The 20,961-nt window shown below is 43.8% G+C and overlaps 2 protein-coding genes across 4 annotated transcripts in view; one reads left to right on the forward strand and one right to left on the reverse strand.

Moving 5' to 3' along the window:
• Positions 1-20,961, forward strand: part of ST3GAL5 (ST3 beta-galactoside alpha-2,3-sialyltransferase 5) — a 1,112,943-nt gene that overhangs the window by 1,020,251 nt on the left and 71,731 nt on the right. The window lies entirely within an intron of this gene.
• LAP3 (leucine aminopeptidase 3) overlaps positions 1-20,961 on the reverse strand; it is a 45,682-nt gene that overhangs the window by 1,365 nt on the left and 23,356 nt on the right. For all 3 annotated transcript variants that reach the window (XM_068106486.2, XM_068106485.2, XM_068106483.2), the window contains exons 5-12: positions 17,142-17,301; positions 16,456-16,620; positions 12,774-12,932; positions 7,120-7,244; positions 6,086-6,174; positions 5,843-5,945; positions 5,277-5,356; positions 4,654-4,763 (exon numbers count right to left, since the gene is read on the reverse strand). In XM_068106486.2, coding sequence (XP_067962587.1) covers positions 4,654-4,763; positions 5,277-5,356; positions 5,843-5,945; positions 6,086-6,174; positions 7,120-7,244; positions 12,774-12,932; positions 16,456-16,620; positions 17,142-17,301 — 991 coding nt within the window. The remainder of the gene's footprint in view (positions 1-4,653; positions 4,764-5,276; positions 5,357-5,842; positions 5,946-6,085; positions 6,175-7,119; positions 7,245-12,773; positions 12,933-16,455; positions 16,621-17,141; positions 17,302-20,961) is intronic.

A 20,961-nucleotide genomic window follows, 5' to 3' on the forward strand; every position in this document is an offset into this window, starting at 1 on the left:
GGGGAAGGAAACAGAAACCTGCAAGAGGAGAGTTGAATGAGCATTACTGGGGGGGGGGGGGGGGGGGGGGCGTGGGGGGGGGGGAGGAGGGAGGGAAGGGGGGGTCAGGGGTAAACCTCTGGAAAGGAAGGATTTCTGAAAAACAAAAAATAAATTTGGCCCTTTTATTTATTACATATAGCTGGGAGTTGCAAGGAGGTTAAAAATATATTAATATACAGGTGATCCATAATCAAGTCCCTATTTTGACCTCCGCCACCAACAGTGGATGGAGGTTATGTTTTCACCCCTATCTGTCTGTCTGTCTGTCTGTTCGTTACTTGCAAAAATCTAACATTTTTCAAGTATATTGGTTGGTCTTGTGCGTTATTCTGTCTGTCTGTCTTGTCTGTCAGTCAGCCACCTACAGGTCACAATTTTCATCCGATCTCCACCAAACTTCACCAAATGGTAGAGTTGGTCATAAGCAAGAAGCCTTTTGTTTTTGGGGTCAAAAGGTCAACACAGCCCAAAGCTCACCAACTTTGGCAAATTTCTAAAATCCTCAATTTTCATCCGATTGACTTGCAATTTGAAGAAGATTTGCATATATGGTCACTGAATTCAACCACCAAGTATTTTTGAGGTCAACATAGGCTGAAGTTCTAAAACCCTAAATTTTCTTTCCAATTGACTTGGAATTTTAAAAGGATTTGCATATCTGGACACTGAATTGAACCACCAAGTATTTTTAAGGTCAACTTAGGCCAAAAGGTCTCAGCGCATAGACCACGTTTCAAAAATCCTCAATTTTCATCCAATTAACTTGAAATTTAAAGAGGCTTTGCATATCTGGTCACTGAATTCAACCACCAACTATTTTTGACGTCAACATCGGCCAGATTTCTAAAATCTTCAATTTTCATCTGATTGACATGAAATTTTAAGAGGATTTGCATACCCGGTCACTGAATTCAACCACCAATTATTTTCGAGGTCATCATAGGCCAGCAACTTATTTTAGGGATTTTGCAAGTATCGTGCTATGCACGACATATTTCTTGTTTGTTTGTCTGTCCGTTTGTGAACAAGATATCTCAAAAACGTTGTGGACGGATTTGGACGAAACCTGTTGGACAGGTTGTATGTGTAACAACAACAACAACAGGCATTTAAAGGCCATTTTCCCTGCAAGAGCGGGGGTTAGCCTTGTGGTCCCCATGACAATCTTCTCCATTTTGCCCTATTTTCTGCATCTCCCCTTGTTAACCCCCTTGCCCGCATTTCTTCTTCGACCATCTTTAGCCAAGTCTTTCTCGGTCTTCCCCGTCCTCTACTTCCTTCTACATTCATTTCCATCACTCTTCTCAACCAGTCACTTTTATCCTTCCTCAACACAAGACCAAACCATCTCAAACGTTTCTCTTCACAGCATCCATCACAGGCTCTATTCCCATCATCTTTCGCAATTAATCATTTGTCTTCCTCTCTCTCAACGATACTCCACACATCCACCGAACCATTCGCATTTCCACCCTTTCCATCCTTCGTTGCTGCTCTTCGTTCATTACCCATGTCTCGCTCCCATAAACCGAACCATTCGCATTTCCACCCTTTCCATCCTTCGTTGCTGCTCTACGTTCATTACCCATGTCTCGCTCCCATAAATCATAACACTTCTCACACATGCAGCATACACCTTTCCCTTCAGTTTCAACGACACTCCCCTCCTCATCAGCACGCCACTAACGTCCCGAAACTTCTTCCATGCACAACTCACTCGAGCAACCGTTGCCATGTCTGATCCACCTTCTCCATTCAGCATGTCTCCTAGGTAACAAAATGTTTTCACACCTTCCAGCTTCATGCCGTCTCCAAGATCCAACTCAACATTTCCTCCATCTGCAGCTCCCTCTGTGCACACCTTACACTTGAATGTAGCTGCCACACTGGTTAATGACCCTCTCAAACCACTACATTTTTGATGAACCCACTCAGCGCACATTGTACATTGAGTGGAATTCACTCCGACACCCTTCCTGCACACAGCACACGGCCACTTCCCAGTTCTTTCCACCTCACCACATGCTTTACCACTTGTCATCACCTTCATTTTTCCGATATTCACCTTCAGACCTTTTGTCTCCATACATTCCTTCCACTTGTTCATCTTCTCCTTCAGTCCATCCATACTTTCTGCAATCAACACCAGATCATCTGCATACAACAACTCCCACGGTAAACCCTCCTTTACGTTCCGAGCCAGCACCTCCATCACAGCTACAAATAGTAGTGGACTTAGTACCGACCCCTGATGCACTCCCACCTTCACCTCAAACTCACCACTGTTCCCGTCCTTCGTCCTTACTGCTGTGCGCGCTCTTTTGTACATTGCCATCACTACTCTGATCAAGCATTCCTCCACTCCTAACTTCCTCAATGCCCATGTCACTACTTCACGTGGAACCCTATCACATGCTTTCTCCAGATCAACAAACCCAAGAAACAACTTCTTCCTCTTCTTCATGTACTTCTCCTGCAACTGCCTCACAATAAAAAGCGCGTCTGTCATTCCTCTTCCTGGCATAAATCCAAACTGCATTTCGTCAATCTTCACTTTCTTCTTTATCCTCCTCTCCAACACCCTTTCCAATACCTTCATTCCATGCTCCAATAACTTTATCGCTCGATACTAGCCACAGTCCAGAGGGTCACCTTTCCCCTTGTATAGAGGGACGAGGGTACTCAGTTCCCAATCCACTGGAATGCGGTCTTCTTTCACCACCAGATTGCAAATCTCTGTCATTCTCTTCACACCCCAATTTCCCGCTGCCTTCAACATATCTCCAACAACTCCCATCGGCCCTCCCGCTTTTCTGCTCTTCATTGCTTTTATCGCTTCCTCAACTTCCTTGTCGGTTATCTTCTCTGCTGGTCCTAAAACTGGGTTACTCTCTATGTTGCCATCCCATTGATTCTCTGCATTCAACAGTATTTCCATATATCTCTTCCATCTTCCTTTAATTCCATCTGGGTCCACAACGATTTGTCCCACTTCATCCTTCAAGCAACTCACCCCCATCACATCACACCTCTCTTTCGCTATCTGCTTTGCAATCCCGAATACCGCTCTCTGACCCTCTTCCAAATCCAAGCGTTCTCCAAACATTTTCCTCCATGCCTCCTGCGCCTTTGCTACCTCTTTCTTTGCAGCCTTCTTGGCTGCCTTATAACTTTCATGCGCTGCCTTTTCTGCCCCCATACCCTTTGCCTTCTGCCACTCCTTGAACTTCTTCCTCTTCTCATCAATCTTCTTTCCAACTTCATCATCCCACAACCATGTTTCCACCTTTAAATGGAATTGTGATCATGAGCCCCTGTGCTCCACTAGTACTTCGGCTAACAGGGGTTGTTTTCCCACACATCCATCCTGTTTAGCTATTCAACAATTCAACACAGTTAGAAAGTCCTTTAAATAAATAGTAACTGGGTCGAAGATAAATAAAATAAAAAAATAGGAATTCTGGCGGTTCAGTGAGAAGTTTTTCAAGGGCTGTAGTTTGTAGGCTGGAGTGCAATGTTCAACCTTGCGTCAGAAAGTTGGGTCTACGTGGAAGGTCATGGGTCTTGCAGCAGGACAATGACTCCAAACACACTTCAAAAAGCACCCAGAAATGGTTCAAGGCAAAATGCTGGACTGTTCTGAAGTGGCAGCAATGAACCCAGATCTAAATCCCATTGAACACCTGTGGGGAGATCTGAAAACAGCTGTTGGGAGAAGGCACTCTTTAAATCTGGGATAACTGGAGCAGTTTGCACAAGAAGGGTAGGCCAAACTGCCAGTAGAGAGGTGGAGGAAGCTCATTAATGGCTATGGGAAGCGCTTGACTGCAGTTATTTTGTCCAAAGTTTGTGCTACCAGATATTAAGTCTGGGGTGTCAATAATTTTGTCAATGCCATTTCTTTTTATTTTCTGATTTAAAAGGATATATTAAGTTCTGAATCAAAAACAAAGGTTCTGGAATATTAACAGTGAAATAAAGAATTGTGGAGACCAAATACTTTTGTCAAGTTCAACTTATTTTTCGAGAAAATTGTGAGTTATTTGAAAAAAGTGCAAAGGTGCCTATATTTTTCGCCACGACTGTATGGTTGCTCTTATTTCAAGATTATTACCACTTATAACATTCCTCTTCATATACAAATAGCATGTTTTATTTGTTTATTTCAGTTACACATTGCACTCTGCCCCTCCAAGGCCTCCAGTTAAGCACTGCTGACAAAGATTTCAAGGCTGCGAGCCAAAATGGCAGATTGCAGAGGAGGCCCAGGTAGTTTGAGAATAAATTAATATAAAGTAAAAATTAAAATAGAAAACCATTCACTAAAATAAGCTATTAAAAAAAGAAATAAATAAAACATTATTTGGGGAATGGTGTAAAAATGGATATGACAGTGTGGGGAGACAAATGAGTGGAGGTTTGAAGTATACAGGTGGAAAGCCAAGGCAAGCAAGGGGCATACATGTAGACGAAATAGAAGAGGGAGGGATAAGAGGGTTCAAAAGTTGTGCCATTACTGCAGCCAACATAAATATTAGGCCCACAAGCACCATCATCCCTGTCAAAGACAATGTATTTCACAACAGCAACTCTGCAAAAAGCCTCTCTTGCCTGGTTCCCCCAATGTTGTTAACGTCAGCAAGCTGAGACTCCATAATCTGCTTAGTATAGTGCTGAAACAATGGCATCCTCCATACCCTGTCTCCAGTCACTACCGATGCCTGGAAGGAAAACATCACACAGCAAAAATCTAAATCGCTAATTAAATAGCACATGAAAGGATAAAAATTGTCCTGCAATGTACAGATATCTCAACATGCAGTTATTACAAGGACATGTAAAAATCCATGTACCATATAAGCACGCATAGCACAAAGCGGGTGAAAGCAATTGGTTCACTCCGTCTGTCTTCAGTCAATGCTCAAGTAACGACTCAATTTCAATTAAATTTCACATTTTGAACACTAGAATACAAATCGGATTGTTTGTGCTTTCACAAACCTACAGTTTTAGCAGTACTTTGGAAAAATTGTATGTATGGAAAAATTGTATGGAAAAATACACCAGAAGCTCTTGCCACCAGAAGCTTTGAAAAAGAGAAGTGGGTAACCCTTTCCATGTCCTTTTTCTCAAGACTGTGTGGGGTGAGTTGTTCTATGAATTCTCGTCTTTCAAATGAATAAAAGGGAGGGGGAAAAATGTGTAAAATGCAAGGTGATAAAAAAAGCACTTACCTCCTTTAATTCTGTCCATATCCAATCAGAGTTTGTGAAGACACCGGTGGCTGCAGAGCCCAATGCAACCATGATCGCTCCTGCAAATTGGTAACCAACATGACTATTGCGATTCAGTTTGTCCACATACACATTGGAACGGGAGTGTTTACGAGTTTGGTCTGCAGAATTTTCTAAGGGCAGCAAGTTGTGCCACTGTTGGTTAGGACAAAAACTTGGAATTTGACCAGCATGCCAACTATAACTCGTATACTCGTAAAAAAAAACAAAAATAAACCGTGGGATCATTAAAAACCACCAACTAATGCTCGCAGATGAGTCTCCAGCATAATGCCCATTGAAGGGATAGCACACGGTAATGCTTCCAAAACACCAACCTGACAGTTTATAGTTGGGCCGAGAAAGGAACCCAGCATAGACAGCTCAAAGGTAAGCGCGCCAACGCTGTACCATCAAATCAGACGCAATTGCGATTCAACAACAATCAAACCAACCATTTTGATTTCGCTACTAATTTATGCATGCATATAATTCAGCACAACAAAGCTCCACCAGTGAAGGTCTACCAGTCAGTGTCGCAGCATTGATAATCGCACGTGGATTGAATGTGTGGGCGTAGCAGAGCGCGTCTGCCAGCACGAGACGGCCCTCGGCATCTGTATTGTCAACCTGGAAGCAGAGCAAGTATAAAACACCCATGGACACAGCTCCATCATGTCTGCACAGTAAATAAGCATATTAAATATCAAATGATCCATACAAATGGCAAACTTTGCCAAGCAAAATATCACAAAGGCAAAAAAAATAACCTGAATAGTCTTTCCGTTAGCAGCGGTAACAACATCTCCAGGTTTGGTTGCTTTTCCGCTTGGCATATTTTCGCAGAGTGGGGCGAGACCTGCGAAACAAGATTATGGAAAAGAATTGTTGACAAACACTTGGAATGTCATACAAACAACCAGCTCATGGCTAATCCAATGGCATGATGCACATTGCCAAATATCCAATGAAACCCGGAACATTGTAACCTGTTAGGAAACAAATTGAGACCTTTGCCACTCCAGTCCTTTGAAACTCCTTGAAGACAAATACAGGGAACAGGCCTAGGATGAGAAAATTTGGTCTGTTATGCCCGTGTCATATCCACACCCCATTAATGTAACGAGCGTGGATCGGCTCACCACATGTCGCTGCAAAGGCACGGGCTTGTTTTAACTGAAGATGATGACCTCATTGTACCTCATTGTTTCTGTGTTGTCACGATTTACACCAATCGTAATACAAACCTTTTTTTGTACAAATTTATTTGTAATATTGGTGATATTATTTATTTGTAATATTTATTTCTAATCGAAAAAGGCCCAAGTGGTCCAAGGCTCTTCATGGTCAAGGATCCAAGCTGGTCTAATGGGTCTAAAGCATTTTACGGGTCTTTGGCGTCCTCTGGGTCTTTTGGATCCTCGGGGTATTTTGGGTCCGCGGGGTATTTAAGGGACTTTTGGGTCTGATACAGATCTGGCCTATCAGTGGGATCTAAAATGTAAACTGTTCAGACTGGCGGAAGTAAGCGCTCTAATGAGTGTCGTTCTAGTTGTAACTGGTTTTGTGTTGCTACAAATGTCTGACCCAACCTCAAAAAACCATCAAACCAAAATAATCCAAGTATGCATACAATTCTAATAAAAGTTCGCCATGTTCAATTAACAGGTAGTTAGCTGTTTAAAATGTATGGCTCTGAAAAAAAAAAGGACCAATCGGCGACATTGAAAAATACTTGAAAATCTTTGAACCTCAGAAGAAGAGCCAAATTACTCGTTTAGAGTATAGCCATGCGGTGCTGTACCAATGATGTTGATTGGAAGTTTGAGAGCAACTGCTGTGATGATGGCTGAACAAATGGTCGCTGCTCCTCCCATATCAGCACGCATATTGTCCATCCCCGCTGACGGCTTCAGAGAAATGCCACCACTTTAAGAACAAGCACACAACAGTCAGATAATAAATAAAAAAAATAAACAGTGCTAAATAGCATTTCACGAACGTTCCACATTCATTACAATTTGGAATGTTTGTGGGATTGCAATCATCACCTTACCTTTTAATCTATTTGGAAAAAATTTTTTCAAGATGAGAGGTTCGTCAAACATACTTCTTCTTTTGTATTTGGCACAAGGCTATGGGGTAGCCTCATTGACTGAGGGCATGGCAGTGCCACTGATGCAATGCCTGCTGTATGTTAGAGCAGGAATTTGGCGAGGGTGTCGGCGATAGCTCGCCTACACTTCACGGAGGACACTGTGGGATCTTTAATGTCCACCAACTAATGCCGGCAGACAGGACACCCAGTTCAACGTCTATCCAAAGAACAGCACACACATTGATGAATCGCTCTGCCTGTGTAACACTGGGATGACCGTTTGTAGCTGGATCAGCATTCAAGTCCAGACAGTTTAGAGGCGAGTGTGCGTACCTCTAGGGTCTAGGCCATCCTGCCAGCCCAGTCCAAGATTGCTAACCAAAATGCCTTTTTCTGAACTTGAACCGAAGAACTTCACGAAACCACGGTGAAAGTACAATGAGGTGTAGTAATCTGTCGTAGGCCATATTGAAGCGGTGTGCAAGTGCTTCCTGTTTCGCCGGCGACGTTATGTTTTTTCGAAGCTGTCCACGCTCTCCATGCTATCAAAGTTAAGTAATTGTTCTCGTTTGTATTTTTGTCAAAACTGTATTTTATTTTACGGTGTGTGTACCTACTTTGGAAGATTCTCGGTGTAAATCGTTCATACCTGTATAAAATTGTCGGTTATTTCGTGCCGCGTTTTTTGCGGCTTGGTACTTTAAGTTTCCTACCTTGAGGCTCTGTTTTTTCTCAGTGGTCGATTGTGGTCCATTTACTTTCGTTCTCAGTTTTTCCCAGTCTTTTCACCCCATACTTCCTTAGTTAAAATCTTAACAAAAAACAAACAAAAAAAAAAAAAACATTTCCTTCTTTGTTCTTGTTCGTTCGTTCTTTGACCACGTATTTCACCCCCATTTCCCCAGATAGCTTTCACGGTTTAGTTTTAAAATGTTTAAACTTCCCTGAAGTGCTGTATTCTGTCGTATATTATAACACATTTTTCTTCTTCTTCTTCTTTAAAAGGTTGCTTTCAACTTGCTCACCAAATCTCTTCATTTAAATTTTTTTCCCATCTCTTACAATTCTTCCGATCATCCTATCATTCCTATCATTCTTCCTATCCCCTTCATTCATTCATATATTCTTACAATTCTTCCTACCTACATTCCCCAAACTCACCTGAATTCCAACCCTCCTCCAACGTTTGCAAACGGATCGCTGACTGGAAAATCACAAGAAACTCATTTTGCAATAAATGTTGGTTTCCCATTAATCGTACAACACTTTCTAAAATCCAAACTCACCCCTTCCCTCCTAATCTTCCCCATCACCCATCCCTTTCAAATCTCCCCCATTGCCCCTTCCCTCACCACTCCCCGCAAAAACTCCCTCCTCGCACCTCCCTTCCCAAACTCCCCCCTCGCACCTCCCTTCCCAAACTCCCCCCTCGCACCTCCCTTCCCAAACTCCCTTCTCGCACCTCCCTTCCCAAACTCCCCCCTCACCCCTCCCTCCCAAACTCCCCCCTCCCTTCCCAAACTCCCCCCTCACCCCTCCCTTCCCAAACTCCCCCCTCGCTCCTCCCTTCCCAAACTCCCCCCTCGCTCCTCCCTTCCCAAACTCCTTCCTCCCCCCTCCATTCCCAAACTCCCCCCTCACCCCTCCATTCCCAAACTCCCCCCTCCCTTCCCAAACTCCGCCCTGGTCCCTCCCTTCCCAAACTCCACCCTCGCCCTCCCTTCCCAAACTCCCCCCTCACCCCTTCCTTCCCAAACTCCCCCTTGCCCCTCCCTTCCCAAACTCCCCCCTCGCCCCTCCCTTCCCAAACTCCCTCCTCACCACTCCCTTCCCAAACTCCCTCCTCGCCACTCCCTTCCCAAACCCCTCCTCGCCACTCCCTTCCCAAACTCCCCCTCCCTTCCCAAGCTCCCCTCTCGCCCCTCCCAAACTCCCCCCTCCCTTCCCAAACTCCCCCATCGCTCCTCCCTTCACAAACTCCCCCATCGCCCGTCCCTTCCCAAACTCCCCCCCCCCCCCCGCTCCTCCCTTCCCAAACTCCCCCCTCGCTCCTCCCTTCCCAAACTCCCTCCTCACCCCTCTCTTCGCACTCCCCCCTCACCCCTCCCTTCCCAAACTCCTCCTCATTCCTCACTTCCCAAACCCCCCCCCCCCTCGCTCCTCCATTCCCAAACCCCTCCTCGCCACTTCCTTCCCAAACTCCCCCGCCCTTCCCAAACTCCCCCCTCGCCCCTCCCAAACTCCCCTCCCTTCCCAAACTCCCCCATCCCCCCTCCCTTCCCAAACTCCCCCATCGCTCCTCCCTTCCCAAACTCCCCCATTGCCCCTCCCTTCCCAAACTCCCCCATAGCCCCTCCCTTCGCAAACTCCCCCCCCCGCTCGTCCCTTCCCAAACTACCCCCTCCCTTCCCAAACTCCCCCCTCGCTCCTCCCTTCCGAAACCCCCCCTCGCTCCTCCCTTCCCAATCTCCCCCCTCGCTCCTCCCTTCCCAAACTCCCCCCTCGCCCCCCCTTCCCAAACTCCCCCCTCGCCCCCCCCCCTTCCCAAACTCCCCCTCACTCCTCCCTTCCCAAACTCCCCCTCGCTCCTCCCTTCCCAATCTCCCCCATTGCCCCTCCCTTCCCAAACTCCCCCATCGCCCCTCCCTTCCCAAACTCCCCCATCGCCCCTCCCTTCGCAAACTCCCCCCCCCCCGCTCCTCCCTTCCCAAACTCCCCCCTCCCTTCCCAAACTCCCCCCTCGCTCCTCCCTTCCCAAACTCCCCCCTCACTCCTCCCTTCCCAAACTCCCCCCTCACCCCCCCTTCCCAAACTCCCCCTCACTCCTCCCTTCCCAAACTCCCCCCTCGCTCCTCCCTTCCCAAACTCCCTCCTCTACTCCCTCCTCCCCTCCTAAACTCCCTCCTCTATTCCCCCCTCCCCTCCTAAACTCCCCCCTCCCCTTAAAATCTCCCTACCCTCCTTTTTTCTCCAATTCTCCCCTCTCACCCCTTCTCCTCAACGCGTCCTCCCCGCTGCTTCTCCCTTCCAACTCTCACCTCCATCTCCCCCAACCTTCTTCCTCACCCTCCCCCCCCCCCCCCCACCACCTTCAAACAACACCTCACTGTGCCTCACCCAATCACCATCAAACCTTTTGTCTGCCTCATCCTTCCCTTTCTCCTAGCTATTCTGAAATCTATGACACACTATCAACAGCTCTCCCTAACTTTTCCTCCTCTTCCACATCTTACCCAACTCCTCCCCCACCTACCACACCCCTCCCCCACCTAAAATCCTGCTCTGCCGCTCTTTTACTCCCTCTCTCTGTTCTCTTCACCCTCTCTTTTGCTCAAGTTCATCTGCCATCTGCTTGGAAATCAGACATCACCGCTTTACACAAAAAATGTGCAAAAACAGATCCTTGCAACTACAGACCAATCAGCCTTCTCCCAATTATCAGCAAAGTCATGAAATCCATCATTGCTTCGGATATCAAATCTTTCCTCTTCTCCAATGGCTTGATCTCTGATCATCAATTTGGTTTCAGACCAGGTCACTCTACTCTGGACATCCTGCTTCTGCAGTCTCAACAATGGATGGAGGTCCTCAATGCCAAACAGGAAATTAGACCCGTCTCCCTTGACATATCACGTGCCTTCGATACGGTCTGGCACCCCGCTCTGCTCACCAAACTCTCCTCCTATGATATCCATGGAAATCTCCACGCATGGCTTGCGGACTTCCTCTCTAGTCGGTCAACGTGTGGCCCTGAATGGGTTTCTCTCATCTCCCCTTCCTGTTCAGGCTGAAGTTCCCCAAGGCAGTGTTCTGGGCCCTGTGCTCTTTCTGGTCTTCATCAATTATCTCTCCGACACTCTGGAAAATCCACTCTATCGCTTTGCTGATGACTCCACTCTTTGCCGCTCCATTCCTCATCCCTCAGATCGGCAGTATGCAGCCTCCTCACTCCCTGCAGACCTGGACAAAATTACAGACTGGTCAAACAAGTGGAACATGTCTTTCAATCCTGACAAATCTCACACTCTTACGATGTCTCTCCGAAAAGACCGACTGGACAACCCTCCCATCCACTTTCTGAATAATCCTCTCCAAGAAGTTCAGAGCTTTACAAGGCTTTCATCCGCAGCTCAATGGAATACTGTTCTCCTCTCTGAGCTGCTGCTCCTGCCTCACACCTAGCTCGTCTTCATGCTGTTGAAACCAAAGCTTTCAGAATCATTGGAATCTCCCGCAATTAAGCTAACTCCGAGGGCCTTTCACTCACTCACCGCAGGCACGTTGGTGGTCTTTCTGTCTTCTACCGACTCCTCTCCGGCCTAGCTCCCCCAGCTCTATCTGTGCTCTGTCCCCCAAATATTCCTGCAGGTCGCACAAGATCTGCCAGTAACTCTCTTCTGGTAAAATTGCCAAAATAAAGACTCTCTGCTCACCTTCACTCCTTCATTTCTCTTTACTCCTGTGTCTGGAACAAACTCCCTCACTCTCTTCAATCCCACTCCTCCCTCCAGGTCTTGAAAACAGCTGTTCACCACCATCTCTTGTCTTCCCCCATCCAAAACCTTCATCTCTTCTACCCCCGTTAATTCACCCCAGATCCACTATTTTTTTTGAAATCCTGACTTCTTTATTTCCTGGACGTTCTATCAGTGTCCATGTGTTTTATACCTTTCCAAACCCCCTCCCCCGCCTTCCCATGCCTCCTCCCCCCAAGCCCGCTCCCTCCCACGGATCTTCCATTGTCCCCGTTCTCTGCTGTTGTACTTGTGTACTTCCCTCTCTCTCCCCATCTCGTCTCCCGCTCCCTTTATTGCTTTGTGTGTCCGTTTGTCCTTTTTTGTGATTGATGTTATCTCTTTCACGAGCCTCGACCTTGTATTAAAAAAAAAAGGGTGCAATTTCCTCCTCCTCAATGGTACTTTATAAGCTGTATGCTCAAACTTGGCATCACTAAAGCAATGTCGAATTGCACAAAATACAATCAGTTCTGCTTTCACTCACCCCGAAGCAGACTACAAAATATCACCTTCATATTCATTATTTTTCCCCGAGTTGCTGAAAAGCCGTATATTTGAACCCGATATCTCTGAATGCACCAAAATTCAACCGGCTTTTCCTATATTCACAGTGAAACTGCATTCAAAACTTGTCTACCCTTTAGAGGAGAGCCGAAACCTTCAATCAAATAAACATTCAAACAAAATATACAGATGCAAAAAAACCCGAACTTCGTCCAATGCCAATTATGAAATGATTAACCAAGATAAAACAAATCAAATTATGTCATGATGACAAAATGGGTAAATTTCTGCAAGAATAAACTTTAACTGCAGAAGCACATTGTAAAGTTTCGACCATACCTGTCAAATGTGATGCCTTTTCCAACGAGAACCAGCGGATCCTTCAAATCGGAACCTTTTCCATTGTAATGAATCTCCAGGAAAACTGGAGCTTCTTCCGAGCCACGAGTGACACTCAAAAATGCCCCCATTTTCTTCTCTTCAATCCAAGACTTGGACCTGCCAGATGGAAAGAGAAAGCACTTTCATCAACAAAACTTCTCAATCTACATACAAACCTGCTCGACCTTCTCTAGGATATTGAACACAATCGTATTACAATGGGCCTCGATACTGCAACCTGCTCTTGGATTACAATTTAAACTAGAACGGCACTCACTCAGTGGAGAGCATACCTCCGCCTGGTTGGCCATATCACTCAATGGTGAAGAATCACTTAAAATTCTTCCAGCTGGATCCTGATCCAGATCTTCACAAAAATTGAATAGATTCGTCCTTGTCACGCACACAACCTGTCCAACAGGTTTCATCCAAATCCATCCATAACTCTTTGAGATATCCTACTATGTATCGTTTTTGGCCCTATCTGCCAATGGTGAAGAATCACTTTAAAAATTCTAGTACCCGGATCCAAATCCTGATCTTAACCAAAATCTAATCATTTCTTCGCTGTCACATATCTCTGTCAAATTTTGTCCGAATCCATCCACTACTTTTTGAGATGTTTCCTTCACAAACGGATAGACAGGGGTGAAAGTATAACCTCCATCCATCCACCTTTGGTGGTGGAGGTAATTAAAATTTATTTCAAAAAGCAAAAATAAATTTAATAAGTTTGTCTGAAAAAATTATTTGTCAGACGATGAGAAAAATCATTCCGTATGACACGATGTGGTTTAAACATTGCATTCCTTTATAAAATATCTTCGACCGAGGGATATGCGTGATGTACTGCGCATGCCCGGAAGAAGATGGCGCTGGTAGTTCTCTCGAAGTCGACCATTCAAAATAGCGTTCAAGGAGACAGAGAATTTGAAACCTACATTACATAATGCAAAATAATCGCCAGAAGACGGGCCTGGTGCAATTTCACATCGTCTTCTCAAGTAACCGAGCAGCCACAGTAGCGATCAAGCACGATCAAAACCCACGATGCAACAATCAAAATGGTGCTGTGGTGAGTGGTGTACACGGGTTGGTACCCGTGTCTTAAACAACGCTTGAGAAATCGGGGTACACACCGTGATCATTCATCCCAGCAAGCTGGTACTCAATTTGCCGACCTCGGAAGGATGACAGGCTGAGTCAACCCCCCTGGTGTTAATTCAGCGATCGACCGGGATTCGAACCCAGGATCCCAAGCCGGCACCCTAACCGCTAAGCCAGCACCAGGCTGGTAGCACCAGCACCAGCACCAGCACCTACATGTAATATACAGTAATATAAATAAAAAGAATTGTTACATCACTTATGTTGTTGTGCAGACCGAGATTAAATACATGCTATTATCAAAGTTAAACAAAGAAAATATTGATAAGTCCAAGAAGCAAGACCTGGGTATTGGCTGATGCAATCAATGTTAGCAAAATATTGAATCATCTTTCAAATGTTTTTTTCAAAGAAAACCTATAAAAGCAAAGAGCTTTCCTTGAGAAGTATCATTTATTGAGCATCTGCCTGTGTATGTACCCAGTGCTACCTGCCGCATGGTCGGGGTGGCGGCAACTAAACCGACACCGGTCACTGGCTTTGCTAGTGAGGAGGGTGGCTGTGACACCCTGCCAGGACCAAAAACAACACCTGGCAAAGGGCGGATGAGCTCTTGAAGGGAGCCAATGGCCATCTAGTAAGGAGATGTTGTCTCCTAAAAACACTCACCCGGATTGGACAGGTTTCGGTTTGAGTCATACCAAAGACCTTAAAAATGGTACTTGCTGCTTCCTTCCTTGACGTTCAGCATTTAAAAGGATAGAGCACGAACAATCCCCATCGGTTGGCATCCAAGGGGAGGAGGAAATGCCCCGCTGAGTACTGTGATAAAAACAGCACCATTGTTATGAAGTCGTTGGTACCCAAAGTATCCTGGGAGGTGATGGCAATGAAGGCACTTCCCCCAAGCTCAGTGGCTGTGTGAATTGTTTGTCTCGTCAGTATGTCCATGTGTGTGTTTGTGTGTGTGAGCTCCATTACGTGTCTTAAACAACGCTTTTTTTTTTTAAATGGGCAAGAAAAGTGGAATTGACATAGCGGAAAGATGTAATTATTTCTCTGAATGGAGACACTTTGTACGACAACTTAACTGTGGCTTGACTCCTAAAAAGGCAGAAGGAGACGCAGTGTGAAGCAACAAAAGAGACAAGTCAAAAAGTTGGCTTACACAAGTAGGGTAGATCGAAATTTGAAATGCCAGCATCTCAACGATCATAGGAAGAGCAGCAGCATAATCAACCTATCTAAAGTGCCCTTGCGGTGAGTGTGATCAGTCACACTGTTGCCATGTCGACATTCTGGGGGAGCAGGGTCTTCATGCATGTAGGCCTCAAAGGGAGTGGTTTCTGAGAATGGTATGCTCAAAATGGGCCCTGGAGCATGGGGATTACACAGAAAAGCTAAAGACTTATCTACAGTATATATATATATTCTTAGACGAGTCGAAGGTCATCCTGTATGGTGTAGATGGTCAGCAGTTTGTTTCACAACAGGCCGGAGAACTGATTAAGCTTCTTAAAAATGCCAGAAAGCACAAAATTAAAAATGCTAACAAATAATGTTTTCCACTCCTTAATGAGCCTTAGACATAAAAAAAAAAAAATAAGAAATATGTCGTGCACAGCACAATACTTGTGAAATCCCTAAAATAAGTTGTTGGGCTATGTCCTATGATGACCTCAAAAATAATTGGTGGTTGAATATAGAGACCTAAAATTAATTGTAAATTAATTAATTTTAATCAATAATTTTAGTATGCAAATCCTCCTAAAGTTTCAAGTAAATCGGATGAAAATTGAGGATTTTAGAAATTTAGCCTATGTTGACCTTTTGGCCTATGTTGACCTCAAAAAAATAGCTGGCGGTTGAATTCAGTGACAAGATATGCAAATTTTCTTCAATGTTCAAGTTAATTGGATGAAAATTGAGGATTTTAGAAATTTGACAAAGTTGGTGACCTTTAGCCTATGTTGACCTTTTGGTCTATGTTGACCTCAAAAGTACTTGGTGGTTGAATTTATTGACGATATGCAAATCCTCTTCAAATTTCAAGTTAATTGGATGAAAATTGAGGATTTTAGAAACTTGGCCTATGTTGACCTTTTGGCCTATGTTGACCTAAATATAATTGGTGGTTGAATTCAGTGACCAGATATGCAAATCCTCTTCAAATTTCAAGTCCATCGGAAGAAAATTGAGGATTTTAGAAATTTGACAAAGTTGGTGACCTTTGGCCTATGTTGACCTTTTGACTCGAAAAACAATAGACGTTTTGTTTATGACCAAATCTACCGTTTGGTGAAGTTTTGTGAAGATCGGTTGAAAATTGTGAACTATAGAAGACTGACATACAAACAGACAGAATAACATACAAGAACAACCAATATACTTGAAAAATCGTCGATTTTCGCAAGTTATAAAATAAACACATATACGAGTTGGTTCTCTCTCCAACTATAACCAAGGAATAGGAGCCAAACTTAAAGGTCAGGCACAAGTAGCATCTATGGTCACTAAATTAATGGGAACTCACCTTGCATAAACTTTCACTTGGTCATTTGCCACCTTCAGTTTTTCCTGGATCCTCTCTGAAAATATGCTGGGTGTCATATGATTGGCTGGTGCCTCCATGAGCAGCCGTGCCAGGTTTTGGCCTTCGGCTAACAGGATGCCTTTCTGCCACGCATCAGCACCAGCACTGTATGGCAAGATGGGAATATAGCAAATACACATCCATTCTACACCCAGAATGTCATAGAATGTTTCCTAATGGTTTATAGCACATCCAAAGCACAAAACACACATGCAGGTAAACTAGAGGCAAACAGGCTGGGGTAACAATCGTTTTTATTGCCCCAGTACGTTTTCAATTGCTGTGTGCTGTATGGTAAAAGCAATAGATTCAGTGAAAGATAAACAAGACTGATAGTCTAACAACAGCGTAGCTGAGCTTGGGTCTGCTGAGTGGAGGATCTGCTGTTCCCCTGTCATGTGACCAGACCCTCAGCTCCAATTGGTGGACATTTGTGAGGGACATATGTACATACACCAGACGGATAAACGCTGTTCCAGACAGCATTTCCCTACAGGCTACTCCATAAAAATAAAATATGAATACTGGATAAATAAATATCGCCCTCTTGAACTTTTGCCAACTCAAATGGCCTTGGTAATCACAGTCAACTATTTTCGAAACAGTATTGCTGCAAAAGTGCACACCTGCCAAGCAATGATACAGACACCTTGGGTTTCTTCTTCTGTTTAAGCTCATCATAGAAGTACAAACTGAGCAGTGCGCCTTCTGCAGCAGCCTGTGCATCTCCGCATGAGTCCACCTGCACTTCTTCCACCTCAAGCTCCTGCATCTGCTTGCATCCGGCTACAGAGGGAAACAACAGCACTGGATGAAGCAAAGATAACATACTCCTCCGGTCTTCGATACGGCGGCCTAATCGTCATGTTTCACAACCAAAAGTTGCATTTACATAAAAAACAGACATGCACCAAATCATTATGGCAGATGTCTACCCCTTTTCAAAGCTTTCAGCAGCAACCCTTAAAATTGTGCCAATTTTCCATGAGCGCCACCTTCAGTAACACAATTAATTTGCCTAGAAAGACAAAAATCACAGTCTATTTAGAAGCCTCATATAAAACACAAAAAATCAAACAAATATACTGTGGGGCACCGAAGGACAATGTATGTGGAGCACCCCATGGAGCACCGACTGACCCCGCAGGTCAGATCCCTCCAACTAAAAATGCCCAGGTGACTGGGAAGAGAAAAGCTACACCAACATATGATCCCGCTGCAGGAGATAGTTTTTTTTTTTAATGGATATCGTCCCAGACTGGTCCCAGACTGGCATACAGCCACTCTAAGTAAGGGGCTAAGAGAAAGTTAGAAAAATATAAGGATAAAGCAAAACAAAATAAAAATAAATTAAAACTGCGGGCAGTGATGATCAGGGGACCATGCCGCTCCATCCTGATTGGACGAGCGCGTGCCAGTCATTGACAACGGCAGCCCGGATCCGACTGTTCAAAGTTTCAACTCAATCGATCGAAAAATGAAAGCAGGGATGCATTTTAAAGGTTTTCATAAAATCCAATATGGCCAACAGGTCACATGACCTATGACGTCATATTTATGATATGTAAACAATCACGTGGCGTACTATAAGTGTTCAAAGTTTCAACTCAATCGATCGAAAAATGAAGGCAGGGATGCATTTTAAAGGTTTGCATTAAATCCAACATGGCCGCCGTGTCACATGACCTAGGACGTCATAGTTATGATATGCATCCAATCAAGTGCCATACTATACGTGGTCAAAGTTTCAACTCAATCGGTCGAAAAATGAAGGCAGGGATGCATTTTAAAGGTTTTCAAGAAATCCAATATGGCCACCATATCACGTGACCTATGACGTCATATTTACGATATATATACAATCACGTGGCGTACTATAAGTAGTCAAAGTTTCAACTCAATCGATCAAAAAATGAAGGCAGGGATGCATTTTAAAGGTTAGCATTAAATCCAACATGGCCGCCATGTCACATGACCTATGATGTCATAGTTATGATATACATCCAATCAAGTGCCACACTATAAGTGGTCAATGTTTCATCTCAATCGATCGAAAAACAAAGACAGAAATGCATTTTGAAGGTTTTCAAGAAATCCAACATGGCCGCCGTGTCACATGACCTATGACATCATAGTTAAGATATGCATCCAATCAAGTGCATCATTATGGCATCATTATGACACAAGTGCATCATTATGACACATTCATAAGTGGTCAAAGTTTCAACCCAATCGATCGAAAAATGAAGGCAGGGATGCATTTTAAAGGTTTTCATAAAATCCAATATGGCCAACAGGTCACATGACCTATGACGTCATATTTATGATATGTAAACAATCACGTGGCGTACTATAAGTGTTCAAAGTTTCAACTCAATCGATCGAAAAATGAAGGCAGGGATGCATTTTAAAGGTTTGCATTAAATCCAACATGGCCGCCGTGTCACATGACCTAGGACGTCATAGTTATGATATGCATCCAATCAAGTGCCATACTATACGTGGTCAAAGTTTCAACTCAATCGGTCGAAAAATGAAGGCAGGGATGCATTTTAAAGGTTTTCAAGAAATCCAATATGGCCACCATATCACGTGACCTATGACGTCATATTTACGATATATATACAATCACGTGGCGTACTATAAGTAGTCAAAGTTTCAACTCAATCGATCAAAAAATGAAGGCAGGGATGCATTTTAAAGGTTAGCATTAAATCCAACATGGCCGCCATGTCACATGACCTATGATGTCATAGTTATGATATACATCCAATCAAGTGCCACACTATAAGTGGTCAATGTTTCATCTCAATCGATCGAAAAACAAAGACAGAAATGCATTTTGAAGGTTTTCAAGAAATCCAACATGGCCGCCGTGTCACATGACCTATGACATCATAGTTAAGATATGCATCCAATCAAGTGCATCATTATGGCATCATTATGACACAAGTGCATCATTATGACACATTCATAAGTGGTCAAAGTTTCAACCCAATCGATCGAAAAATGAAGGCAAGGATGCATTTTAAAAGGTTTTCAAAAAATCCAATATGGCCGCCATGTCACGTGACCTATGACGTCATAATTAGGATGTGCATCCAATCAAGTGACATACTATAATTGGTCAAGGTATCAAGTTCATCTGAACAACGTTTTGGCCTGTAGGTCGATACAAAGTTCATGGCATCACATTATTAATTACATTTAAAAAATGCAGAGTCAGCACTTTTTTAATTGGCGCGCCGTAGACTAATTAAGCAAAAAATGAAAAATCAGAGAAAAGAGCGTTCTTCACCTTGGGGTGTACTATATGTGTGCCAAGTTTCAACTCAATAGGTCAAAGAAATGAAGGAGATCGATTTTTAAGATTTTCACTAAATCCAATATGGCCGCCACATAACGTAACCTATGACGTCATACTTAGGATATGCATCAAGTCATATGGTATCCCATACATGGTCAAAGTTTCAAATTCCTACGATGAAAGGTGTGACCTGTAGGTCGCCAACAAATTTTCATGGATTCAGAATAATAATTAAAACTGCGGGCAGTGATGATCCGGGGACCTTGCCGCTCCATCACGTCATGTTATGTGACCTATGACGTCATAATCAGGATATGCATCCGATCAAGTGCCATACTACAAGTGGTCAAAGTTTCAACTCAATCGATCGAAAAATGAACGCAGGCATGCATTTTAAACGTTTTCATAAAACACAATATGGCCGACAGGTCACATGACATATGACGTCATATTTATGATATGTATACAATCACATGGCGTACTAAAAGTGTTCAAAGTTTCAACTCAATCGATCGAAAAATGAAGGCAGGGATGCATTTTAAAGGTTTGCATTAAATCCAATATGGCCGCCATGTCACATGACCTATGACGTCATAATTAGGATGTGCATCCAATCAAGTGACATACTATAATTGGTCAAGGTATCAAGTTCATCTGAACAACGTTTTGGCCTGTAGGTCGATACAAAGTTCATGGCATCACAAAATTAATTAAATTTAAAAAATGTAGAGTCAGCACTTTTTAAATTGGTGCGCCGTAGACTAATTAAGCAAAAAATCAAAAATCGGAGAGAAAGAGCGTTCTTCACCTTGGGGTGTACTATATGTGTGCCAAGCTCCAACTCAATAGGTTGAAAAATGGAGATAGATTTTTAAGATGTTCACTAAATCCAACATGGCCGCCACATAACGTGACCTATGACGTCATACTTAGGATATGCATCAAGTCATATGGTATCCCATACATGGTCAAAGTTTCAAATTCCTGCGATGAAAGGTGTGACCTGTAGGTCGTCAACAAATTTTCATGGAATCAGAATAATAATAATAATCCGAGCGATTTCAAAAGGGTACCGATGGTCCCCTAATAAAAAATAACAAGAAAACATCCAAGACACAGGAAGTAGTAGAGGTCAGGTA

Source organism: Myxine glutinosa, chromosome 2, assembly GCF_964187855.1.
Source record: "Myxine glutinosa chromosome 2, kmMyxGlut1.1, whole genome shotgun sequence".
NCBI lineage: Eukaryota > Metazoa > Chordata > Myxini > Myxiniformes > Myxinidae > Myxine > Myxine glutinosa.